The sequence below is a fragment of the Aspergillus pseudotamarii genome (genome assembly GCF_009193445.1).
Source record: "Aspergillus pseudotamarii strain CBS 117625 unplaced genomic scaffold BDV38scaffold_51, whole genome shotgun sequence".
Lineage (NCBI taxonomy): Eukaryota > Fungi > Ascomycota > Eurotiomycetes > Eurotiales > Aspergillaceae > Aspergillus > Aspergillus pseudotamarii.
In genome coordinates, this window is record NW_022475065.1 from 154,043 (window position 1) to 174,458 (window position 20,416).

At 48.0% G+C, this 20,416-nt stretch overlaps 8 protein-coding genes across 8 annotated transcripts; 3 read left to right on the forward strand and 5 right to left on the reverse strand.

Annotated features, from left to right (window-relative positions):
• Window positions 1–111: 111 nt before the first annotated feature.
• Window positions 112–1,733, reverse strand: BDV38DRAFT_295241 (uncharacterized protein; the record flags this gene model as incomplete). The annotated part of the gene is made up of 5 exons (XM_032062666.1): window positions 112–870; window positions 907–1,084; window positions 1,143–1,233; window positions 1,326–1,608; window positions 1,657–1,733. The coding sequence occupies 5 exons, from the start codon at window positions 1,731–1,733 to the stop codon at window positions 630–632; spliced, it is 870 nt and encodes a 289-aa protein (XP_031910736.1). The 3' UTR covers window positions 112–629.
• Window positions 1,734–3,087: 1,354 nt separating this feature from the next.
• BDV38DRAFT_295244 (general substrate transporter) lies at window positions 3,088–5,412 on the reverse strand (the record flags this gene model as incomplete). The annotated part of the gene is made up of 3 exons (XM_032062667.1): window positions 3,088–3,178; window positions 3,804–5,220; window positions 5,289–5,412. 3 exons carry the CDS (start codon window positions 5,410–5,412, stop codon window positions 3,088–3,090), a joined length of 1,632 nt encoding a protein of 543 aa, XP_031910737.1.
• Window positions 5,413–6,205: 793 nt separating this feature from the next.
• BDV38DRAFT_285627 (PrpF protein) lies at window positions 6,206–7,577 on the forward strand (the record flags this gene model as incomplete). Its single annotated transcript, XM_032060522.1, has 3 exons — window positions 6,206–6,641; window positions 6,848–7,215; window positions 7,278–7,577. The coding sequence occupies 3 exons, from the start codon at window positions 6,206–6,208 to the stop codon at window positions 7,575–7,577; spliced, it is 1,104 nt and encodes a 367-aa protein (XP_031910738.1).
• Window positions 7,578–7,849: 272 nt separating this feature from the next.
• On the forward strand, window positions 7,850–10,322 carry BDV38DRAFT_156821 (Zn(II)2Cys6 transcription factor). The gene is made up of 2 exons (XM_032051721.1): window positions 7,850–8,018; window positions 8,083–10,322. The coding sequence occupies exons 1-2, from the start codon at window positions 7,902–7,904 to the stop codon at window positions 9,979–9,981; spliced, it is 2,016 nt and encodes a 671-aa protein (XP_031910739.1). The 5' UTR covers window positions 7,850–7,901; the 3' UTR covers window positions 9,982–10,322.
• A 340-nt stretch (window positions 10,323–10,662) lies between these two features.
• BDV38DRAFT_285629 (transcription factor domain-containing protein) lies at window positions 10,663–12,721 on the forward strand (the record flags this gene model as incomplete). The annotated part of the gene is made up of 3 exons (XM_032060523.1): window positions 10,663–11,331; window positions 11,377–11,892; window positions 11,951–12,721. The coding sequence occupies 3 exons, from the start codon at window positions 10,663–10,665 to the stop codon at window positions 12,719–12,721; spliced, it is 1,956 nt and encodes a 651-aa protein (XP_031910740.1).
• BDV38DRAFT_156812 (putative MFS transporter) lies at window positions 12,582–14,692 on the reverse strand. The gene is made up of 4 exons (XM_032051720.1): window positions 14,127–14,692; window positions 13,766–14,062; window positions 13,081–13,696; window positions 12,582–12,978 (listed from the first exon to the last, which is right to left on the reverse strand). The coding sequence occupies exons 1-4, from the start codon at window positions 14,604–14,606 to the stop codon at window positions 12,863–12,865; spliced, it is 1,509 nt and encodes a 502-aa protein (XP_031910741.1). The 5' UTR covers window positions 14,607–14,692; the 3' UTR covers window positions 12,582–12,862.
• A 216-nt stretch (window positions 14,693–14,908) lies between these two features.
• BDV38DRAFT_254502 (glycoside hydrolase family 72 protein) lies at window positions 14,909–17,350 on the reverse strand. Its single transcript, XM_032055332.1, has 4 exons — window positions 16,901–17,350; window positions 16,798–16,835; window positions 16,710–16,735; window positions 14,909–16,644 (listed from the first exon to the last, which is right to left on the reverse strand). The coding sequence occupies exons 1-4, from the start codon at window positions 16,976–16,978 to the stop codon at window positions 15,152–15,154; spliced, it is 1,635 nt and encodes a 544-aa protein (XP_031910742.1). The 5' UTR covers window positions 16,979–17,350; the 3' UTR covers window positions 14,909–15,151.
• A 1,856-nt stretch (window positions 17,351–19,206) lies between these two features.
• On the reverse strand, window positions 19,207–19,634 carry BDV38DRAFT_254504 (uncharacterized protein). The gene has a single exon (XM_032055333.1). It carries the CDS (start codon window positions 19,582–19,584, stop codon window positions 19,411–19,413), a length of 174 nt encoding a protein of 57 aa, XP_031910743.1. The 5' UTR covers window positions 19,585–19,634; the 3' UTR covers window positions 19,207–19,410.
• Window positions 19,635–20,416: the final 782 nt, after the last annotated feature.

Consider the following 20,416-nt stretch of genomic DNA (forward strand, 5'->3'; position numbering starts at 1 on the left):
AAGAGACCATCTCGTTCGCCATTCTTTCAAGAAAGAGGGAGCCTCAAGTTACCCCACAGAGCATAGAGAAGATCTCGCGAATCTAACTATGGTTATATTTCAATGTATTTAGTTATTGTCGAGCTCTCGTTAGTAAGTTCGCAGTCGCCATCATTCTCGGATGCATCCGTCGCGAGTATAGAGTCCCAAAAGTTCCCCCCACGCCACACCTAAGAACAATTACCCGGATCCACATTCATCAAAATAAACGAGAAAGGGAAGGTTTGCTCTATTATCTTCCCGGCAATCGACTCCTCTACTTGGTATGGATTCCCTATCCATGGCTTAGCTCTAAGAGCTAACAGGCACCAGGCAAACCCCGGCGGAAGCCAGCCTTCGGTCTACAAGGAGAAGTATGCGGATTCAAGGCCCGACTATACTTAACCAGTGTACTATGAACTTCTTCCTAATGATATGAGAGTGGGTTTATACACAATGGAATAGTCCTATTCTTTGCTCACGTTCACTATTGCAGTATCATTTGTACCTGGTAGTACCTAAAAGAATGATATTATTTCGTATAATAAGTTATTAGTAACATCTTGGATACAAGAAGAATACAACAGGTCATTATATCACTAATAGGCATTTCACCTATAGAACCGAGCTGGATTATCCCTCATCAACTTTTCCCAGGCCTGTTCACTACCCACCCAGTCTCTCAAACTTCGCAGAATCCCAAGATTATCAATTGAACGAAACCCTTCTTTTACATTGATATCCGGATTCTTTAAGCGAGCCGCACCGTCTCCCGTATGTGGCCAGTCACTACCCCTGACCAACTGATCCGGCACATCATGCGCCAGTGACTCGATAATGGGTTTCATATCACTTTAAGTAGATGCAGAGTCCCTGGAACAACGATACAAGCCGGATATCTTGACTATCACACGCCCATGCTTCGCTAGGGAGGTAAGAGATGAAAAGCCAGGCTGCGATAAGGGTAATTCTTGGAATTCCGGCGACAACTTCGACCGGCCCAGTGCTCCTCCCACGTGGTCTGCGATGACGGGGACCGGCAAATCGAGGATAGAATCATATAGAGCTAGGTACGGCCATTAACAAATAGGCTCAAATACAATCCACTAGCAATAAAAACCTACCATCCCATACCCAGACCGGAACATAAAGCTGAACCATCCAGCCCGGAAGGTGTTGAATGCGTCGGGTAGTTTTGTGTAGCATATCCGCCAGCTTAGGTCGACTTCACGGCCGTCCGCTTGGAAATTCAAGCGTATTCCTCGAGCACCGAGCTGATGCATCTCCTCCAAGGTGTGGTCAGTCACACTATCCAGATCAATTACCACAATAGCACGCGCATTGATATTGCGGCTTTGTAAGTCTCGTAAGCATTGTAGCAATACTGTGCAATCGGTCTTGTAAGGTGATGGCTGCACGAGGACCAGATTCCCCACTTGAGCGTCTTGTGTTAGATGTTCATTGAAAGCAACTAGCCTTGATAAAGGAGCATCTTCCGGTGTGTATGCTCGACCCGGGGCATATGGACCCAGACTGGCATCGAAGACGTGGACATGAGTATCGAAAGCGCCCACTGGTAAGAGAGGTGTTCTAAGATCCTGTTCCTTATTTCCTTCGATATTCCTTAAGACTGCTTACTTTGTCTGGAAGTCTTTCCCAGGTTTAAAGCTGTGCGTCGGATGTTTCGTCTGTACTATGGAGGATACGGTGCCCATTGTGCTTCGGGTAATCTGATACATCTTGACTGATCTACTGGCCCGAGGCAGCGTCTGCATTGAATGCTGGTCAAGGTATACAAGAGTCAAGAATCAACATAAACACCGAGCAAATATGCAGCATCATTCATAGTAACATATACCTTGGGCGCACATGGTCCACTTCTCCAGACCGGTCGCAGTTCCCGAAAATTGCGGGAAGAATTGCTCATATCGGATGCTTCCGATCCTTTTCTCTTCTCTCCAACACATTGAGATACGGAAATAGCAACGCTGGTATAATCTTAATTTGTCTATAAGTCTGTCCAATTGCAAGTAGAAGAGCGATTTAAACCGAAAATAGCTCAATTCGAAACAGACAGATGGTCATATGTACAAGGTTTCTTCTCAGCTGTGATCGGGTTTGCGTTTGACCAGATTACTTGGACGTCAGTCATTGTGTCTCCACAACATACCAAGCGGACAATGGATGTGCAAAGTTCATTACCAAAGGGCCATGTTGCTCTTCCTTTAGAAGAGGCAGGCGAGAGAAAGAGAAAGATTCCTCTCCGAAACTTAGGGGTTGGAGCCTTGATGAATATCTTTCAGGGCAAGTGATATCGGTTTAATATATTATCAAGTTGGTGTTCTAACAGCGATTATAGTTACAACTCTTGGTCAACCGATGGAGGTTCTGAAAACACATGTGAGTTGCCTCTGATATAGTGGGTTACGTTTAGTATTTGCGGAGGCACAAACTAGAGCCAAATCATTAACACCCCATTAAACGCATTAGCTCGCTGCCAACAGGCATGACACATTAAGGGCTGCAGTACAGAATACATGGCTCCGCGGGGGACCACTTGCCTTTTACCAAGGCCTGATACCTTGGGTAAGATATAGAAATCTAACCATAGGCTTGGCTAGGCATGCTAACAGGAGAACTGGTTCACAGGCTTGGCTGGAAGCTTCTACCAAAGGGGCAATACTCATCATCACGTCTACTGAGATTGAGTAACATGCTAAAATGAAGCTCGGTGCTTCGCCCGCTGTCTGTGGTGCCCTAGGTGGAATCGGGGGCGGAGTTGCACAAGCCTACTAGACCATGGGAATGACCACTTGCATGAAGACTGTAGAAGTGACACGGACAAAGATTTCGGTAAATGGCGCTAAGGTGCCGGGGACCTTTGAGATATTCTTCAAAATCATTCACGAACAGGGAATTCGAGGGGTGAATAAGGGAGTAAACGCCGTTGCATTACGCCAGATCACCGGCTGGTCATCGAGGATTGGGATCGCACGATTTGCAGAGGAACGTATTCGTTGGATGAACGGGAAAGGAAAAGAAGAGAAGTTTGGCTTTGGTGAGAAGATCCTAGCCTCCACGATTGGGGGTACTCTGAGTTGCTGGAAACAGCCGTTCGAGGTTAATTGGCACGTATCCCAAGCTGTTCGAGGGTGATATGCTGAGAAACATGAACAGGTCCTTCGAGTGGAAATGCAGTCAATGAAAGAGGAGCCCGGCCGAACAGCTCGTCCTACAATGATGTCTACCCTAAAGAAGATTCTTCGCACTTCAGGCCTCCAGGGTCTCTTCCGAGGTGTTGTGCCACGAATCGGTGTTGCTGGCTGGGCTACCATCTGCATGGTTGGGCTTGGAGATATGGTGAAGGAATTCGCAAACCGATACTAGACTTGAAAGTTTCTTAGCAAGTACAAGATTATCATCAAATTTCCGGTATATTCACACTCAGAATATAATAAATCAAAGCGAGACGCACCAAATCTTGGACAATTGTAACCATCATCATTTAGTTAAGTGGGATTTGAGGAAGAAGAGAATGGAAGCAGAATACGTTATACTCAAAAAATGCAGAATGGATTGGGTGCATAACTGGTAATTCGTCTAGTATTTAACTCAATCCACTGGATACTAAAGCTACACCACCAAATAAATCATTGGCCATATCTAAAACATGCAACTATAAACTAGCTATAACCTATACACGTTCGATGTACCTGGTACTCTGCTTCTCGCTGCGATTCGACATTAGCAATATGCAAAAAACCTAAATCGAGTTGGAGACCTACTCTTCATTATTCTCCTCATCATTCCGTCTCTCAGGAGTCAACGGCTGACCCAGTCGGTAGAGAGGTCGCTCAAAGATCTTGTTTATTTTCTCGAGGCTTAGACCGCTAGTCTCGGGACCCAGGAAGAAGGTGTATACGAACGCAACAATACAGAACCCGGCGAACAATACGAACGCACCCCATGTGTGAAGGCCAGTCAGTAGAGAAGGTGTTGCCTTTGTGATGGCGAAATAGAAAAGCCAATGGAAACATTGAGACAGAGCACCCCCAAAGGAGCGAATCCGGCCAGGCCACAGCTCGGCACCAAAGAGATAAGGCAGCGTGTATAGTCCAATTGCCCATCCCAAGGCATGAGTGTATGTGAAGGCAATGGCCACATCTGAAGCTCCTTTGGGCATAGTTGAAGGCTCTTTAGTGAAGAACCTCAGATATCCAGACAAATAAGAGTGGCAAACGATCTGAATGGTAATACCGGCCATGAGAGACTTGCGCCGACCCAGCACATCAACGAAGCATAGCGAGGCAGCCACGCAGAATATGAGCTTTGTAACTGCATATAGACCTGTAGTGTAGACTTTGGCTCCAGATCCTTTGATACCTACCATTCCGAAGATCGATGGTAAATAGTTTGTTACTGAATTCGCCCCCGACATCTGTGCGAGAATATATGCCACAAGGGAGAGCTGCACGCGGCGTAAATTGCTGCGAATGAAAAACGTTTCCTTGACTATCTTCAGAGAGCTGGTTGGCCCAAGAGAAGTGTCTTCTTCTTCTACTTGCCGCACCATTTCATTATATTCAGTGTCCACGTAAGGGTGGTTTGCGGGTAGACCTCGAAGACGTAGCAGGCTAGCAAGGGCGCTTTGTCGTTTATTGCTCAAAATGATCCAGCGAGGGGACTCGACGGCAAAGAAGGAGAGGATGACACTGATTGACGGAGCAAAGGTCTGGATAAACCAGGGAACTTGATACTGAAGGTTTTTCGCTGGTGATATGTGTTTGGAGCAGCCATACACCGTAAAAACACCCAACGCCTGCCCAGAAAGCATGCAGACATTGAATAACAGAGTCCTGGGACCTCTTGTGGCCTTGGGTGCCACCTCTGCAATTGTCATAGGGCCTACCACAGTCAATGCCCCGATTCCCAGGCCGGCAATTAGGCGGCCAGCGTAGAGGACCCCAACATTGCCATAGGAAAAGCAAGATATCAAGGAGCCGATGATGTATACCAACTGGTAAAGTCGCATCGACCACCTGCGACCAATGCGGTCATTCAGTAAGAAGGAGAGCAAAGCACCGACGCCCGCCCCAAGATTGATGAACGAGACAATATTAGAAATTGTGTTGTTGTCCAAATCATACATGCGCTTGAAAGACTCGAGCTGTGTGATAGCAGATGCAGATCCTTCGTCCCAACCTATGAATAAACGAGCGGTCAGGACCAGATGAAGTATAATCAGTGAGATCTTCAGTCAGACAACATACCCTTCGCACAGCCACAGAGGGCAAATGAGACAACCACAACAGCGAGGTTATGATTATATATCTCCCGTGGAGAATCACGGATAGCATGAATATACTTCACAAGCGAGGTAGTAGAACGAGTCATTGTTGTAGATGTTTGTCGTACACGAGGACAAAGAAGTAAGGGCAAACTATCAGCCCAGGATCTCACACGTACTTGGTGTTGCGGAGCAAGGCATCAGGCTGAGAGTGATTGCACCTTTATGTTACTGATATGAAGTGCCGAGACCCCGCAACGTAGTATAGCCCTAGATGTCAAATTCCCCAGATTCTGCTGCAACTTGGGGAAACGGAACCATCCGAAGAGAAAGGTTAGCTGTAGATGAATCTGGTATTGGCCGTATATAATCAAGCAAAGCTTGGACTGAGTAACTACGCAGAGACATTGAAATGCGAGGGGAATACTGGCATGGCCCCAATGTTGGTAGCAATGCTTGGCTCCTATCATGTCCAATAATAGCCTTGATATATCCCCTGTAATCATAATCTATCTTGCAGATGGTCCGTCTCAATGGGATCTACTCTATAGGGCAAAAAATGGTTCAACTTCCATATAGGGTTGAGATCATCTGACTCTGTATCGGATCTATCCGAAGCTCGACCGACATCCACGGCCGACCAAAGGTCATCTTATATGAAACTTCAATTCTGACCGACAAAGGCATTGAAGAGAGTCTCATTGAATACTCCATGCCTTGTTAGATTGTATTTGTCATTTCTTCTTTCCGCACCTTGACACTATCCTGACCGGGATGCTATCACGCGCAACACCCTTTCCAAAGCGTCTCTCAGGGCATCTGTCTATCTCAGGGTTTTCTGCCAGACGATGGATTTCTCATTCTCATAATCTATGCCAGCAACAAACTGAGCAATTACGAATGAAGAAACAGCGCGCTCTTCCTGCAGCTTACTATCGAGGAGGCACCTCGAGGGCGGTCTTCTTCCGACAGGAAGATCTACCTCGTGATGTAAAGTCTTGGGATCCTATTTTTCTGGATGTGATTGGCGGTCCCGACCCTTACGGTCGCCAGCTTGATGGGCTTGGTGGAGGTATCTCTAGTCTCTCCAAAATTTGCATCGTCGGCAAGTCACAACATCCAGAAGCTGACGTCGACTACACTTTCGTTTCCCTGGGAGTCAAGGAACCAGATGTTGATTACTCAAGCAATTGTGGGAACATGATCAGTGCAGCTGGTCCCTTTGCCGTTGATTCTAAGCTTGTTCAGGTGTCTTCCGACGCGTCTGATGCATCAGTACGGATCCATAACACTAACACGGGCAAAGTCATTCGTGCGACTTTTCCAGTTGTTGATGGTGAAGCCGCCTCAAGCGTTTTCCAAACGGATAATATTAATAACATGTTATCCCTGGTCAAAGAATAACGATCAACAATATTGCAAGAGGACAAAGGGGCCAGATAGGTCCCAAGTTCCATACTTGACAGGTTTGTCTCAATGTACTCTAAAGGACTACCAGACAATATGATAGTGTTCAGTACGTATGTGCTACAGTGCTTACAGTACGACAAACCGCAATACCAATCTCGGTCTCAGCTCTGATACTCCTCACCGTTACGTTCTCCATCGATGGCGTTGCAAGCACAGCAGCACGCATTAAACTCGATTTCTTGAGCCCAGCTGGGTCTCGAACCGGGAAACTACTTCCAACGGGGAATGTAGTTGGTACATTCGATGGGGTAGCAGCAACATGCATTGATGTTGCCAACCCTTGTACCTTTGCCCGGGCCAGTGACCTCGGCGTGGATGGTACTCTGACCCCTGACGAAATAGAAGCGCATCCAGACTTACTAGTACGTCTGGATTCAATCCGTCGTCAAGCAGGAGTGAAGGTGGGCCTAGCATCAACACCAGAGACTGTTCCTGGGAGCGTACCAAAATCTGTCTAGTGTCAACCCCGCCCGAAAATGGGCGAGCGATCCAACAGAAACAGACTGCTAGTGACGTGGATGTTCTCGCCCGGTCAATCTCCGTCGGGCAACCTCATAAGGCGGTCCCTATCACAGTGGCTCTGGCTCTGGCGTCTGCCGCTCGAGTCCAGGGGAGTACCGTGGCAGATGTGGCTAGCAAACAACCCGTGGATAAGGCGGGTATCAGCATCGGACATGCCAGTGGCAATATACTGGTTGGAGCAGATTTTGATCATAATGGAGCACTTTCGGCTGCTACCGTTTTCCGGACAGCCCGTCGCCTCTTTGAAGGACGCATATTTTGGAAGGATGAGTCGTTGTAAACATACTGAAATGCATGAGTCTACTGGATATTTAGACAACATATAGACAAGCGAAAACATCCTTGATTTACATCCTAAGAGTCCAGTTGCATATGTATTGGCACCTGCAGCATGAGTGTTGTCCAATGATTAAGTATTCTCATATTCTTATGTGGGTGATAGTAAAATGTTCAAAACGTGATTGGCCCATCATGATCACGTGCCATGGATCCAAATGTAAACGGTCGATTAGCTCCATTGCATTTTCTCTCAAGCACAGAATGTGGAGAAAGCGCTGAGCACCGAAAATATGCCCAATAAAGTGATAGCTCTCAGGAGAGAAAGATGAACTCTCGACGATCTATGGAAACTCCATTTTCCAGCCCAAATCCTCGGCGACATCGTCGTGGACTCACTCGGAGCGCTGCCGCCTGTGAGCGCTGTCGACGGCGAAAACAAAAAGTAAGCCTTTCTTTCGCCTTGCTGGACCGCATCTCTCAAGTTTGGCTGATGACCGTACCCCCAGTGTGATGGTAAAACTCCAACATGCGGGCCGTGCGCGGAGGCCGGTGCGACTTGCGTACCTTCAGAAAGACTATTGATCCGACAAAGCGATGCCGACCGTAGATGTCAGTCACTTCGTGAACAGTTAGCATCCTTGGAGCGTCGCTATGGAGCTCTAGCTCAACAGCACGAGGAGCTGCTAGCACAGAAGGATAAGGACCATCTGCATGATGGTGCCAACCCTCAAGCCTTGGATGGCCTCACGTTGGCCAATTCTTCATCAGATTACCACGATACCATAGAGACCTCTGAACCTGTTGTGCCTCAGGGTCTAGACCTACAGCGTAACGCCAATTGTTCTTACTCTGGCCGCATTCTCCGACCAACCTTCTCCAAGAGTATTAATATTAAAGGCATGAATATGAGCACATTGAGTTGCGCCTGGAACCTTTGGGGGGATGATTCAGTGCCAGGAGAATCGCGTGTTCCTTCGAGTCTTCTCAATGATGTCGCCTATGTAGAGCTTGTGAATATCTTCTTTGAGCGCCGCTGGCCTTACCTCCCAGTACTCCATCGGCCAACATTTGAAACCAAATATCTTGCCCCTTTCATGACTAATATTGGGGTCGATCCAATATCGAATTTCTTTGTATATATGGTCTTGGCGATTGCGGCGACGGAGAAGTCTTGGGTCGAGCAAGAAAACCGATTGATCCATCGGGAATTCTTTGGTCGGGCTGTGCAGGAGTTACATTACGTTATGCGCATCGATGATTTTGAATGCGCGCAATGCCTGTTGCTTCTTTGCATGTATGGCCACAATGAACCACAGGCAGTGAATTTATGGTACACATCCGGACTTGCCCTCCGTTTGGCAACTGGGATCGATTTGCATCGCCGCGAGAGTCTTGTGGGTCTAGAATTGTTCCGCACGGAGATGTCCAAGCGAGTGTTTTGGTGCGCGTATGTCATGGATTGCAGCATTGCGGTCAATATGGGGCGACCGCTGGGCATTCAAGACACAGATATATCTACCCCTTTGCCGCTCCAGTTATCCGATGATCAGTTACGTGATGCAGTTGAGCCTCCCAATCCAGAATCCGTGACAATTCCCAAGGTTACAGACACCTCAACATTTATTCACATCATAAAACTACGCAGAATGAATGCCGAGATCTATAAGGCCTTTCATCCCGCCGTACGTAGCTCATCGGCGCGCGATGGGGTAGACGCCCTGCGATCATATTATTATTCTGAATTGAACATGTGGCTCGTCACTGCCCCAAGATACCCTCATACCCACTCCACTTTCCAATCTCTTGAATGGTTCTATATTGCTTTCAATCATGCAATCATGTCCTTATATCGTCCATCTCGCACCGCGCCAATTCTCTCAGCGGATGACCTCCGCATCTGCACCGAAGCAGCCATTGGCCTCATCAGCTCCTATAGCTCACTTTATGCGCGGAACAAGATAAAGTACACGTTTGTGGCGATTCACTCTCTTTTCTTGGCTGCGTTGACCATGCTCTATGCCCTTCGAGCATCACCGGCTCTTCGGCAGGATCTGACGAAACCTGTGATCAGTACGAACATCTCCACCTTTCTGACCCTCTTTCGCGGCATCTCAAACGGCCGTGCAGTAGGAGAGAAGTGTTCTTCCATCATCGAGCGACTGGGGACCGCAATATTAACTCTATTCGACGACACTGAGCAACCAATCTCTACCGTGGACGATGAGTTCCAATCGTGGTTTGGGTTGCAGACGAACATATGTTCCGCGCGGGATCAAGATGCGATATTCAGAGACCCTGTGGGCATGTCTTCGCATTTACCTGATGTTAGGGTAGATTTACCGTGGACTGACTTGTTCATTGAAGGGCTCGATATGGGCGCCGTGGGCGCCTGGAATTCCTTCTAGCGGGCAGCAGTTTGTGTGATCATTTAACTGTTTGAATTTGGGATTGAGAAACCGGGGTTGAAGCACTGATTTGATTGAATTGTAAATGATTTCCGGCGACAGTATATGTGTAAATTAATGTGCATACAACAGACATTAATTGAGCGTAATAATTGGCAGGGTAGGGTTTGAAGGCTCCGGAGTGGACCGAGACTACGTTCGGCGAAAGGAAAAGAATGCCGACAACCGACGGTCGATGCACCCGAAAATAGTAAACTCCGACCAACGTCTTTTGCCAACAGCTCAAGTGGATAGATAGGTTAGGGTCAGTGCTTATCCTTCAATTCATTACAGCTAATTCCATGCGATGAACCGCAGAAGACAGAGCAGATCCACCGATCCGGCCAGTAGTAGCCCGTCCAAACGAAGGAAGATTGTTGCGTACGTGACCCGCTACCCTGAATTTTGGTTCAACTGGCGATCGAAACTAATCTTACCTTAATTCAACTGCAGTTGTCAACGCTGTCATGACCATAAAATCAAGTGCTCTGGAGACCAGCCGTGCTCCAAATGTCGGCAGGTTGGGTGTGCGGACAAATGCCAGTACACACCAAGGGATCGACAGGTCAAAGTGAGCGAGAGGTATGACTCACCAGCTGGCACCTTGGAGATGACACGACATCATTGGGCATTAGAGCTTACATGCCAAGCTATTTGAATTTTCTTCAAGCGGAAAATCAACGCTTGAAAGAACAGTCGGCTTCCTCGGCCAACGCGACCGAAGCAGACTATGATGCCGAGCCAGAGCCGGTGCCACCAGCAGACGCGCCGGATGAGAGCAATACCAGTGTGCGCAATCCCTTGATCGGCGACCGTGCATGGTTTCATCGCTATGATCCATCTGCGCCTCCACTTTTCGTAGGGGAGGCGGCCTGTACAGCGTTTGCTACTCGCTTTCGCCGGTTTCTGACGGGAAACAATGCCTTACCTCATATCCCTCGGACACAGTATGTCAAGGAAGAGCAGATCGCGGAGGCCAATGCTACCACTGTTCAATGGCCCAGTTTTCAGCAGGCTCGGTTGCTGGTAAAGATAGCATTACGTCAGGTTGGCTCGATATATCATCTAGTTCTTCGCAAGTCAACGTTGGAGAAGCTCGAGGAGATATATCGAACAGGTGACTTTGATTGCACTGTCAATCAATGCAAGTTCTTTGCTCTTTTCGCGTTCGGAGAAGCTTACTCGATGAGAGCTGAACCCTCATCTGGGTCTAGAGTGCCAGGGACTTCATATTTTGCGCGCGCCTTGAGCTTGGGGCAAGTTTTACCTGAAAGAACAAGCATCACGCACCTAGAGACTCTCTTGCTACTGGTAAGCACCCTTTTCCTGCAAGTGCGAACTCGGCTAAGAAATCAGTCCCTGTTCTCTTACTACCTTAACCGACGTCATTCGGCCTTGGTGTTGATCGGAACCGCCTTGCGGCTGGGGCTGTCGATTGGGTTGAACCACAATATTCCTGAATCGCAGCTAATCGACCCCGTGGAGCGTCAACACCGTATCCGGATATGGTGGACGATATACATCTTTGATCGCATGTGGGGATCTAAAATGGGGCATCCTTCGCAGATCCCCGACGATGACATCCACTTGGACATGCCATCCAACGTCAGTCCGGTACAGCTGCACGAGGAGCAATTCACAGATACGGAATATCTGACAGCTAATGTTAACCTGGCCCGAATCGTGGGCGAAACCATTGCAAAGTTATACAGTCGACGAAAGTATAGCGAGACATTTCTACAAAGGGTGCAGAAACTACTGAAGGCGTTGAAAAACTGGGTGGAAACGCTACCGGAACATCTTCGACTTAACGACGACGATCCGGGAACCTACGTGAAACATATCAGCTCTTTACATCTTTCTTTCAATCAGGTATGTCCTTACTCGTTCTGGATGTTCGCATCAGCCTCTTCTAACCAGCAAGAAACAGTGCGTCATATTGACCACCCGACCAACGCTCCTCCACCTTCTCATGAAACTCAACGAAACCAACCACGAAAGTATCTCTCAACCTGTCCTGACGCTCGGCGAAGCCTGTATCCACGCCGCCCGCCACTCGCACTCCCTCATCCTGACAAAATGGATCAACGGCTCCCTCCCGGTCTTCGGCTATTTTCACGCACACTATCTCTTCTCCTCGGCGCTCGTACTCGCGATGTCCAGCTTCCTCCCAATCGGCAGTCCATCCGACCTGGGGGCATTCGAATCCGGTCTAGAAGTGCTCCGATCCATGAGCGAGAACGGCAACCTAGCGGCATCAGAGTTCTACCACAACCTTGAACAAGTGAAGCAGTGTCTCGACCTACGTAAATCAAAAAAACCCAAATCAAACCCTGCCGCCGGCCAACCAAACACCACCGCATCAGGTTCGGGCTCGACGATACCTCCATCTACTTTACCCCAAACAACGCCAGCAGCACCCCCAGCTACGACCGGCCCTGTTCCCTCCCTACTCACAACAGCAGAGGCCGATCTGATCAGCAATAACCCGGGGTATAGTCATGCTCAAAGTAGTAACACCACTATACCCCCAGGCAACCTAACTTTCCCAACAACAGCAGGCGGAATCACAACTGCAATGGCGTTCCTCGAACCAACTATGCAGGACTTCCTGGCTCAATCGGACTTCGACCTGGGATTGTTACATCCAGTCGATACATTCATGAACGATGAGAATCTGTACACGTGCCATGGGTTGTAAAAGAAACAAGAAATTTGTCAGTCTATTAAGTTTTATCTCTATACTTTTAGATCTATCTCATCGCTAGTGTCTAAAAAAAAAGCAAAATGCTTTATCGTAACCATATTCAAATCCATAACCATAATCATAAGATCAACCGAATCAAAACCCAGGTTTATCATGAATGCGGAACTTCCTCTCCGCCCAATGTTGCATATCAAGGCCCCATCGCGAGGTAGCCATTGTTAACAGACCACCTATGATGGAAAAGATCACACCTGCACAATTAGTTAGTTAGTCAGTCACACTTTTAACCACACGAAACCAAAAACAAAAGAAGAAGAAGAAAGAGGAGGGGGAAAAAAAAGGGTAAAACATACAAATAGTAAAAGTCCACCCAACGCCAATTGCATTAATAATAGGAACCACAAGTGCACTACTCCCCGCCGAAAAGATATACTGGATGATATACTTTCCAGCAATGACTTCGGAGCGCTTATGTGGCAGAGCCTCTATATCACGCATTAGCAGGCACACAACACCCTTTGTACACAAAAGAAAAGACATATTGAAAGTAAGGAAGGAAGGAAAGCAAAACTCACCAGCAACATAAGTATTCAATGTATTAAAACTGCCCATAAGTCCCCAGCCCGCAAAAAACGCTGCCAAAATAGGCACGACCATGCCGCCCTTCTCCTCCTGGAGGGTCCAGCCGTAGATCAGCGCCGAAACGGGTAGTACGGCAAACAGGGAGACGAGGCCGGAGTTGAGGCGGTCTTGGGGTAATCGAAAGCCGCGAAGGGCGATGTACTTGCGGACGGTACGGTCGGAGAGTTTGCCGCCGATGATGCTGCCGATCAGGAAGCCTGCTCCTGGGGCGAGGTAGAAGAGGCCGGAGATGAGGGCTGTTGTGAGGTGGAAGCGGGGGTTGAAGATTGAGCGGGCAGATGTGAGGAGGGAGTATTGGAATGTGGCAAGGAGGCCACAGGTGAGGTCCTTTTGTTTGGATGGAGGTAATTGTTAGTAGTTGATGAGGCCTGGTTTAGTGTTGGATTGGTAGCTTACGGAGAAGAAGACGTTGGGATAGACCCATTGTCTGACAATTCGGAGAGGGTTGAAGAGGCGTAGGGCGGAGAGTACAGTCTTCTTCTCTTTTTCTTCGGGGTCCTCTTTGGATTCTTGTTTGATTTCGGGAACGAAGATGATGGCTAGAACCAGGCCGAATCCCGTCATGCCGACTTGGAGCCAGTAGATATTGCGCCAGCTGGAGAAAGTGACGATGAGGCCTCCGATACACGGACCAATTGCAGGACCGGAGACAGATCCAGCCATAAAGAATCCCACGGCTGTACCACGGACAACCTGACAGCCATTATTAGTACTTAATTGATTATGAAGGGCATAAAGAAAGGTAGCGAGAAAATACCGGTTCGAAAATGTCCGCCAGGATGGTCTGTCCCGAAACCATGAATGAGGTTCCTGTCAAACCGCTCAACACTCGAAACGCTGTAAACATCTTCATGTCTACAGCAGCCCCCGTCGCCGCCGAACATACACAGAGCATGAAGATCGCGATATTATACGAGAGCCTTCGGCCAATCAAATTATTCAAGGGACCCCAGATAAGCGACGAGAAGCCCATGGCCAGCAAAACGCCGGCATTAGTGATGTTGAGGGTCTCGGTTGTGGTGTTGAACTCCTCGGCGATCTCGGGGGTCGCAGGAAGAAGGGATGTGCTCGAGAAGGTAACTGCAAGAGTCATCCAACTAACGACGAAGAGTATGATACATTTTCGCCACATGGGAAGACCGTAGCCCCTTTCCACTTTGGTAGTTTTCTCTTCCTTTCCTGCCGTGGCCCCGTCTATACTTTTGGGGATTTGAGATTCAAGGTCGGGTTCACCCATGGCCGGCCATAGAATTAGGGTTCGATCTTAACCGTTGATCTAAATACGCAAATTCTCTGAACGATCCAAATTTAGGACAAAATCGGAACAACTAAGAATGGATAATGATGTCCGAATAACTACAGAACAGAATTACTGGACAGCTAACAGCTATAAATATATGCAGATCCGGATTATTTTCCGCAATGTGTCGGCATGCCGTTTGTGTGGCCGAGATGAGGGACACCGCTGTTGTCGAAGTTCGGAGTACAGCACCGAGTCGGTAGAGGTAGCCGGCCTCAGACGTAGCTCGACATAACCATCTACAACTGGCACTTCAATGCCTATGTATGAAGGAGTACAGGCTATACAGTTACACCGATTAGACAGGCGATGGACATAATAAGGTATATTCCAAAGAATGAACGATTGAGCTATCGGCTAAAGTATGTACGTCTTAAGATTGCAAAAATCACATGGATGAATACACTCCAACCAACAAAAAACACCCCCGGTCACATTTCACCGGTCTCCTAGCATTCTTGGGCCCCATACATCTTACTACTTTACAGCAGGAGCATTCCAGCACCGGCAACAAAGGCAGTCATGATGTAAGCCCCGAACTGCCAGCCACCAACCTTGACGGCCATTGGGCTCACGGCACCAGCAGCGCTGTCAGAAGTGGAGGTGGAAGAAGAAGTGCTGCCAGCGGTAGCACTTCCGGCAGTAGGAGAAGCGGTGACACTGCCAGTACCAGCGGTACCGGCCTGCTTCAGCAGGTCGGAGCACTGGCCATCGCTCTTGGAGGCGCTCTGGACACGGCCTGAACCATTGAAGTCACATGCTTGGTCTTTGTTGGAGCTCTTCTCGTACCACTGGTTCATGACAAACGAGAGCTGCTGCTTGGGAGAGCACACACTGTACGCTCCGTACTTGCCCTTGGCGCCGTCCTTCTGGATTCCACCGCACATTCCATCCTTGGCGCAGATGTAGTTGAACAGGTCCTCGTAGTCGTCTTCCTTGACGGAATCCTTAACGACGCAAGACAAAGACTCAACCATGCAGGAGCACAGATCCGGGTTAGGAGAAGGAGGGAGCTCACTGGTAGCTTCCCAGTCCTTGCCAACCGCGGGGCAGGATGCGGTAGCAGCAGCCGGGGCAGTGTAGCTGGCGCTGTTGACGCCAGTGGCAGTGGCCTTCTGGATTTGCTCAGAGAGGTTAGAGAAGTCATCGCGAGTCTCGACTTTGTCACCATCGACCTTCACCAATCCATAGTCGTTGGCTTCCTGGAAGTACATGTAGACGATACCACCGCTCCAGACGTCGTTCATCTTGGGGCCGTACAGGACAGGGGTGTCGGTGAACTTGCGAGGCTTAGGGTTGTTGCATCCATACTCGGAGAAGAATGCAGGGACAGGGAAATCCTTGAATTCCTCAGTGCGCTCCTTGTAACCAGACTTCTCGAAAGAAGAATCACCGCACCATTCGTAGATGTTGTAGCCAAACATGTCGATCATGGCATCGCTATCACCGCAGACAAGGTAGTTCTTCAGGTCATCACGGATGCTAGCGTCATCATCGGTGGCGTAACCGATGAGGAGGGATTCACGGTACTTCTTGGCCTTGATATACTTCTTCATGTCACGCACGGCGGCCTTGACGAACGCGATAGAGTCGGTGTTGTTTTTGTCGTTAGCGACCTCGTTACCGGCAAAGAAACCAATAACATTGGTGTAGTTGGCGAAGGCATCGACAACGCTAGTGTAGCGAGCGTACAAGTCCACGTCCCACTTGGGGTCATTACGGATGATCGACTCCGAGGGGGAGGACAGATCGGTGATAAGGTAGATACCAGCGTCGTCAAGCATCTTCATGCACTCCGTGTGGTCGGCCTTGGGGTCAACGGCATAGGTACGGATGACGTTGGTCCGCAGTTCCTTCAGGTAAGGGATATCACGCTCGCACTTCTTGGGGTCGGACAGAGGGTCGGTGTAGTCGCCGTTGGATTCGTTGCCGAAGCCTGTGCTGGAGCTGCTGGTGCCATTGGAAGAATATTCCTCTATGAATCGACATTAGTTTCCCGCCCGATTAACTTGACCCAGGATTTTCCGATATGGAACATACGCTGATAGGCAACACCACGAATGAAGCTAATATCATGTTAGTTTCGCTACCTCATGGATTCTTTGAGCGCACTGGTGTTTCCACTTACAATTCAGTGCCATTGTTGGAATAGAAGAATTTGTTACCCTGCAGCAGAATTTCCCAAGTCAGCGATGAATGCGACCGTGATGACCGCAACACTTGATAAGTACCTTCGTCTCAATGGCAGGCAAGGTCGCCAGGACGCTGCCCACGAGCGAAGCCCCGGCAAGAGCGAATGCGGCCTTCATGACGAGATTCTATTGACAGTCGTTCAAAAACGTATACCAGCCGCAACGACGACAGTTAATGATCTGCAGCGGAAGACAACGAGGGATCGATCAACTTGATCTGCGGACCCAGTGATATCAGGTCGAATTAATGGAAAAAGAATCGGGGAGTGGATTGAGAAAGTTTAGAAGAGTATATATACTACAACGAGTGACTGACGGCTGACACACGGAGCCGTGGAATGGAATTGCGGGAAATTAAAAAAAAGAATCAAAAGTGGTATGTAACGAGGGAAGGAAGTGATAGGGAAGAATAAAGAAACAAGAAATAGCAGGAGGCGAGGAGGCGAGAAAGGAAGAATGGACAGGAGAGTGGGAAAGGGGGGGGAGGAGCCGAGAGGAGCCTGAGGTTAGTCTGCCTGGCCTGTCTTACTTAGAATAGAATCAATCGCCCTGTTTGGCCTGTTTGGTTCATTGTTTGTGGTAATAAACAGGCAACGACGTAATTATAATGATCAGCATCAAAATATTGGGCAAAAACCCACCGCTAACAACTGGTGTCCCTGCCATGTCATCATCCCACTACATCTTCTTCATACTCCTATGCCCAAAGCACGAATGCCAGTGGATCAAAGGGAGCAAATCTGTACATAGTACATAGTAGTAATTCATCCACTGCGCTCATGCATATGCCTCTAATTCCTAAGAATAAACGCCAACGGAGGACTCGGGGCACTGGGATTCGGTACATATTTTTACTTTGCCCAATGACTAGACCCTTTGCAATAACTCCAGGATAAACCCAACTACTAGTGCAAGTGGGCCCTGAAACTAGCCGCTGGAGACTGATCCTTAATTGGTCACGGTGGTCCCCGGGGCCCTGTATCACCAATCTTACGTTGTATTACATTCGGTCCCGACCTTGGCTCTGTGTCTTGTTCCCTGCCAATAATTGCTTGTGATTCTTGACCGGTGGGGCCGAGGCCCCTTGGCCTCTTTTTCCAGTCTCCTGAGGATACAAGTTCAAGCCAGACGATGATTGCTTGGTGTAACACAAGACACCGATGCAGTAGTCAAATACTATATCATGTCAATGCATTGATTCCCTTTCGAAGAGGTAACCTATCTGACTCTCCGGTCGCAGGGGGTAAAGGAAGGTTCGCTACTCCGTACAATACCTAATTAGGTTGGTAACACGGATAACACCAACAATACATTGTGATTACCAGGAACACACCATTGGACACCTGAGGGGTCCATGGCAGGGTCTCACTCTCCAATGTCGAGGGTCATGACCCTGAATGGGGTCCACCCATTGAAGCTGAGTGAAACACTGGTGGCGGGAAAATTTTTCACTGCCCTTACGGAGTAAAAATTAGATAAGAAAGACTAACAGTGCCAAATAAGGCATTGCATCCTTAAGACGGAGTAAAGATTTTATAATTGCTTTGTCTGATGTGAATGAGGGCTTGTCCTTTGAATGTAATTAGTCTGAAAGATTATGTGTCCGCATTTGTTTTCAAGGAACCTCAATATCCGTCCGAATCTGGCCCCATGAATATACAGGTACAGCTATGTACATGGAAAATCAGTAGCCTGAACGAAAGGGGGGAGAGAAATAAAACAATTAACATTTTAAAAGAAGGGTATAGAAGGATATAATCCTCCATAACTTGTTGTGCATGCACGATTTACGTTGTGTAACGTGATTCCTGAAGGACAGAATCCACCCAGTACTGGAGTGACGTCAAGAATCATACCTGAATCCTCTCAGCAAGGAGGTGGAACCTTCTCTTTGACATCCTGATATCTTCTCCTCTATTCTGCCGTCATTCAGATGCAAAACCGTTGTCTAAAACATTACTAATCTCCTCCCTGCATGGAACAAGGCATGGTTTTCAAAATATCATCACAAATATGTGGGCGGCAAACGACAGCCCTACCAATTCTTCTGCTTTCGTATACCCTGCCACGGAGTACAGCATATGCAGGACAACCATGCACATGAGATATACACATTACCAACAGATATTGGAAGTGCCTGAAGGGTTAGATTACAATCATATGATTAATATGTAGAAAATGTATAATATTGTAAAAATGTACGGAGTAAAAAACAGTATATCGCGAACGTAAGCTACGTTTTATATCTTTTGCTGTTTGTTTAACATGCCGTTTTCTATATTCCTATTTCTTACTGGATCTCTTTTATTCTTATATTTTCCATTCCATGAGCATAGCTCCTATCAAGCCATTGAATTTCTCACCTTCGTGATGATTCGTATATTTTCGTGGATGGAGTTGCGGAATGGTCTCTCTCAGTCCGGCCATTCTTCAAAACGCCGCATCTTCATCGTCGTGTCAGGTGCCATAAGTTGCATCTGATACATATATTACCAAAATTATAAGGAAATTCAATATCGTCGTCATCCCAATCATGCCTTGCAAATGCTTCATGAATTCCGGGCACCAGCCTCAGGGCCATCTGCCATGTTAATAAGCACGCGATTCCCCATCGCATCCTGAATATCAATAGTGGGTCCTTTCTTGTGCAAGAGCTCGTAAAGACCAAGGAGATCTAGAATCTTGCTGCGCCTTGGGCCTGATAGGGGAGAGGCAGGTGGCATGCATCTCCAAGGAGGGTGATTGATTCCTGTGATTTTGCTTAGTTCACCTTACGGACTCGCAAGTAATCGTTTTAATTCTCGCGTACCTTGCACCAACTGTCTGGCCCTTGTAAGGGGCGGAACCTCCATTTGAGGACGCTGTCTAACTCTGAGTTGGCCGCTTGTTTAGCTCAAGATCCCGGAATATTATGAGAATACGGGGTGGTTAGCTCGGAACTCTTACTATGAATCCTACCCCTTGAATACGTTTTGTATCTCCTGGCTATTTCCTTCGCTACTGGATATACCGGCAGGTAATGTATAAGGGCAACGAAAGAGTCGGCGATTGGTTTTGTCGCCTGAAGAGAGATCGTAGTAGTACATGGAGTAGAACCAAATTATAGGTTTGCTTACTTCTAACCGGATATTCAACTGCATGCTGCTGAAACCCTGTCCAAGTCCGAAGATAAGAATCAGGCAAGATTGACCTGCCCAGTATTTTCTTCTATTTGCTCTCAGGCAATGATAGCTCGGTCGGCCATGTCACCCGCTTCTGCAGGATCCTGACGGCACCCTAGAACTTCCTCGCGGAAATTTAAATACAGACCTGCACCCTTCATTAGGCCCATTGATACCAAGCCGTACAATAATCTACCACGGCCGGGTATACCATCTGCCCCGACAATCACATCAGTGTGTATCCTCTCTCCAGAACCCAGTTTCATGTACGAGAACCAGGGAAGAATTTATCGTTGGTAGCGTAGCTTGCCAATTGCTGGACGGACATACCAGATGATTCGCAGTACATCGAGACGGTGTTGCAGCTAATTGACTCATACTCGGGGTCCCAAAT

What these genes read in the sequence shown, in the direction of transcription:
- BDV38DRAFT_156821 (XM_032051721.1), top strand. Translation starts at nt 7,902, where the DNA reads ATGAACTCTCGACGATCTATGGAAACTCCATTTTCCAGCCCAAATCCT. An exon ending in GTCGACGGCGAAAACAAAAA is followed by an intron (nt 8,019 to 8,082) that starts GTAAGCCTTTCT and finishes CCGTACCCCCAG; the next exon opens with TGTGATGGTAAAACTCCAAC.
- BDV38DRAFT_254502 (XM_032055332.1), bottom strand. Translation starts at nt 16,978, where the DNA reads ATGAAGGCCGCATTCGCTCTTGCCGGGGCTTCGCTCGTGGGCAGCGTC. An exon ending in TGCCTGCCATTGAGACGAAG is followed by an intron (nt 16,836 to 16,900) that starts GTACTTATCAAG and finishes ATTCTGCTGCAG; the next exon opens with GGTAACAAATTCTTCTATTC. An exon ending in TCCAACAATGGCACTGAATT is followed by an intron (nt 16,736 to 16,797) that starts GTAAGTGGAAAC and finishes ACATGATATTAG; the next exon opens with CTTCATTCGTGGTGTTGCCT.
- BDV38DRAFT_254504 (XM_032055333.1), bottom strand. Translation starts at nt 19,584, where the DNA reads ATGCCACCTGCCTCTCCCCTATCAGGCCCAAGGCGCAGCAAGATTCTA.
- BDV38DRAFT_156812 (XM_032051720.1), bottom strand. Translation starts at nt 14,606, where the DNA reads ATGGGTGAACCCGACCTTGAATCTCAAATCCCCAAAAGTATAGACGGG. An exon ending in TGGCGGACATTTTCGAACCG is followed by an intron (nt 14,063 to 14,126) that starts GTATTTTCTCGC and finishes AATGGCTGTCAG; the next exon opens with GTTGTCCGTGGTACAGCCGT. An exon ending in ATCCCAACGTCTTCTTCTCC is followed by an intron (nt 13,697 to 13,765) that starts GTAAGCTACCAA and finishes TCCAAACAAAAG; the next exon opens with GACCTCACCTGTGGCCTCCT.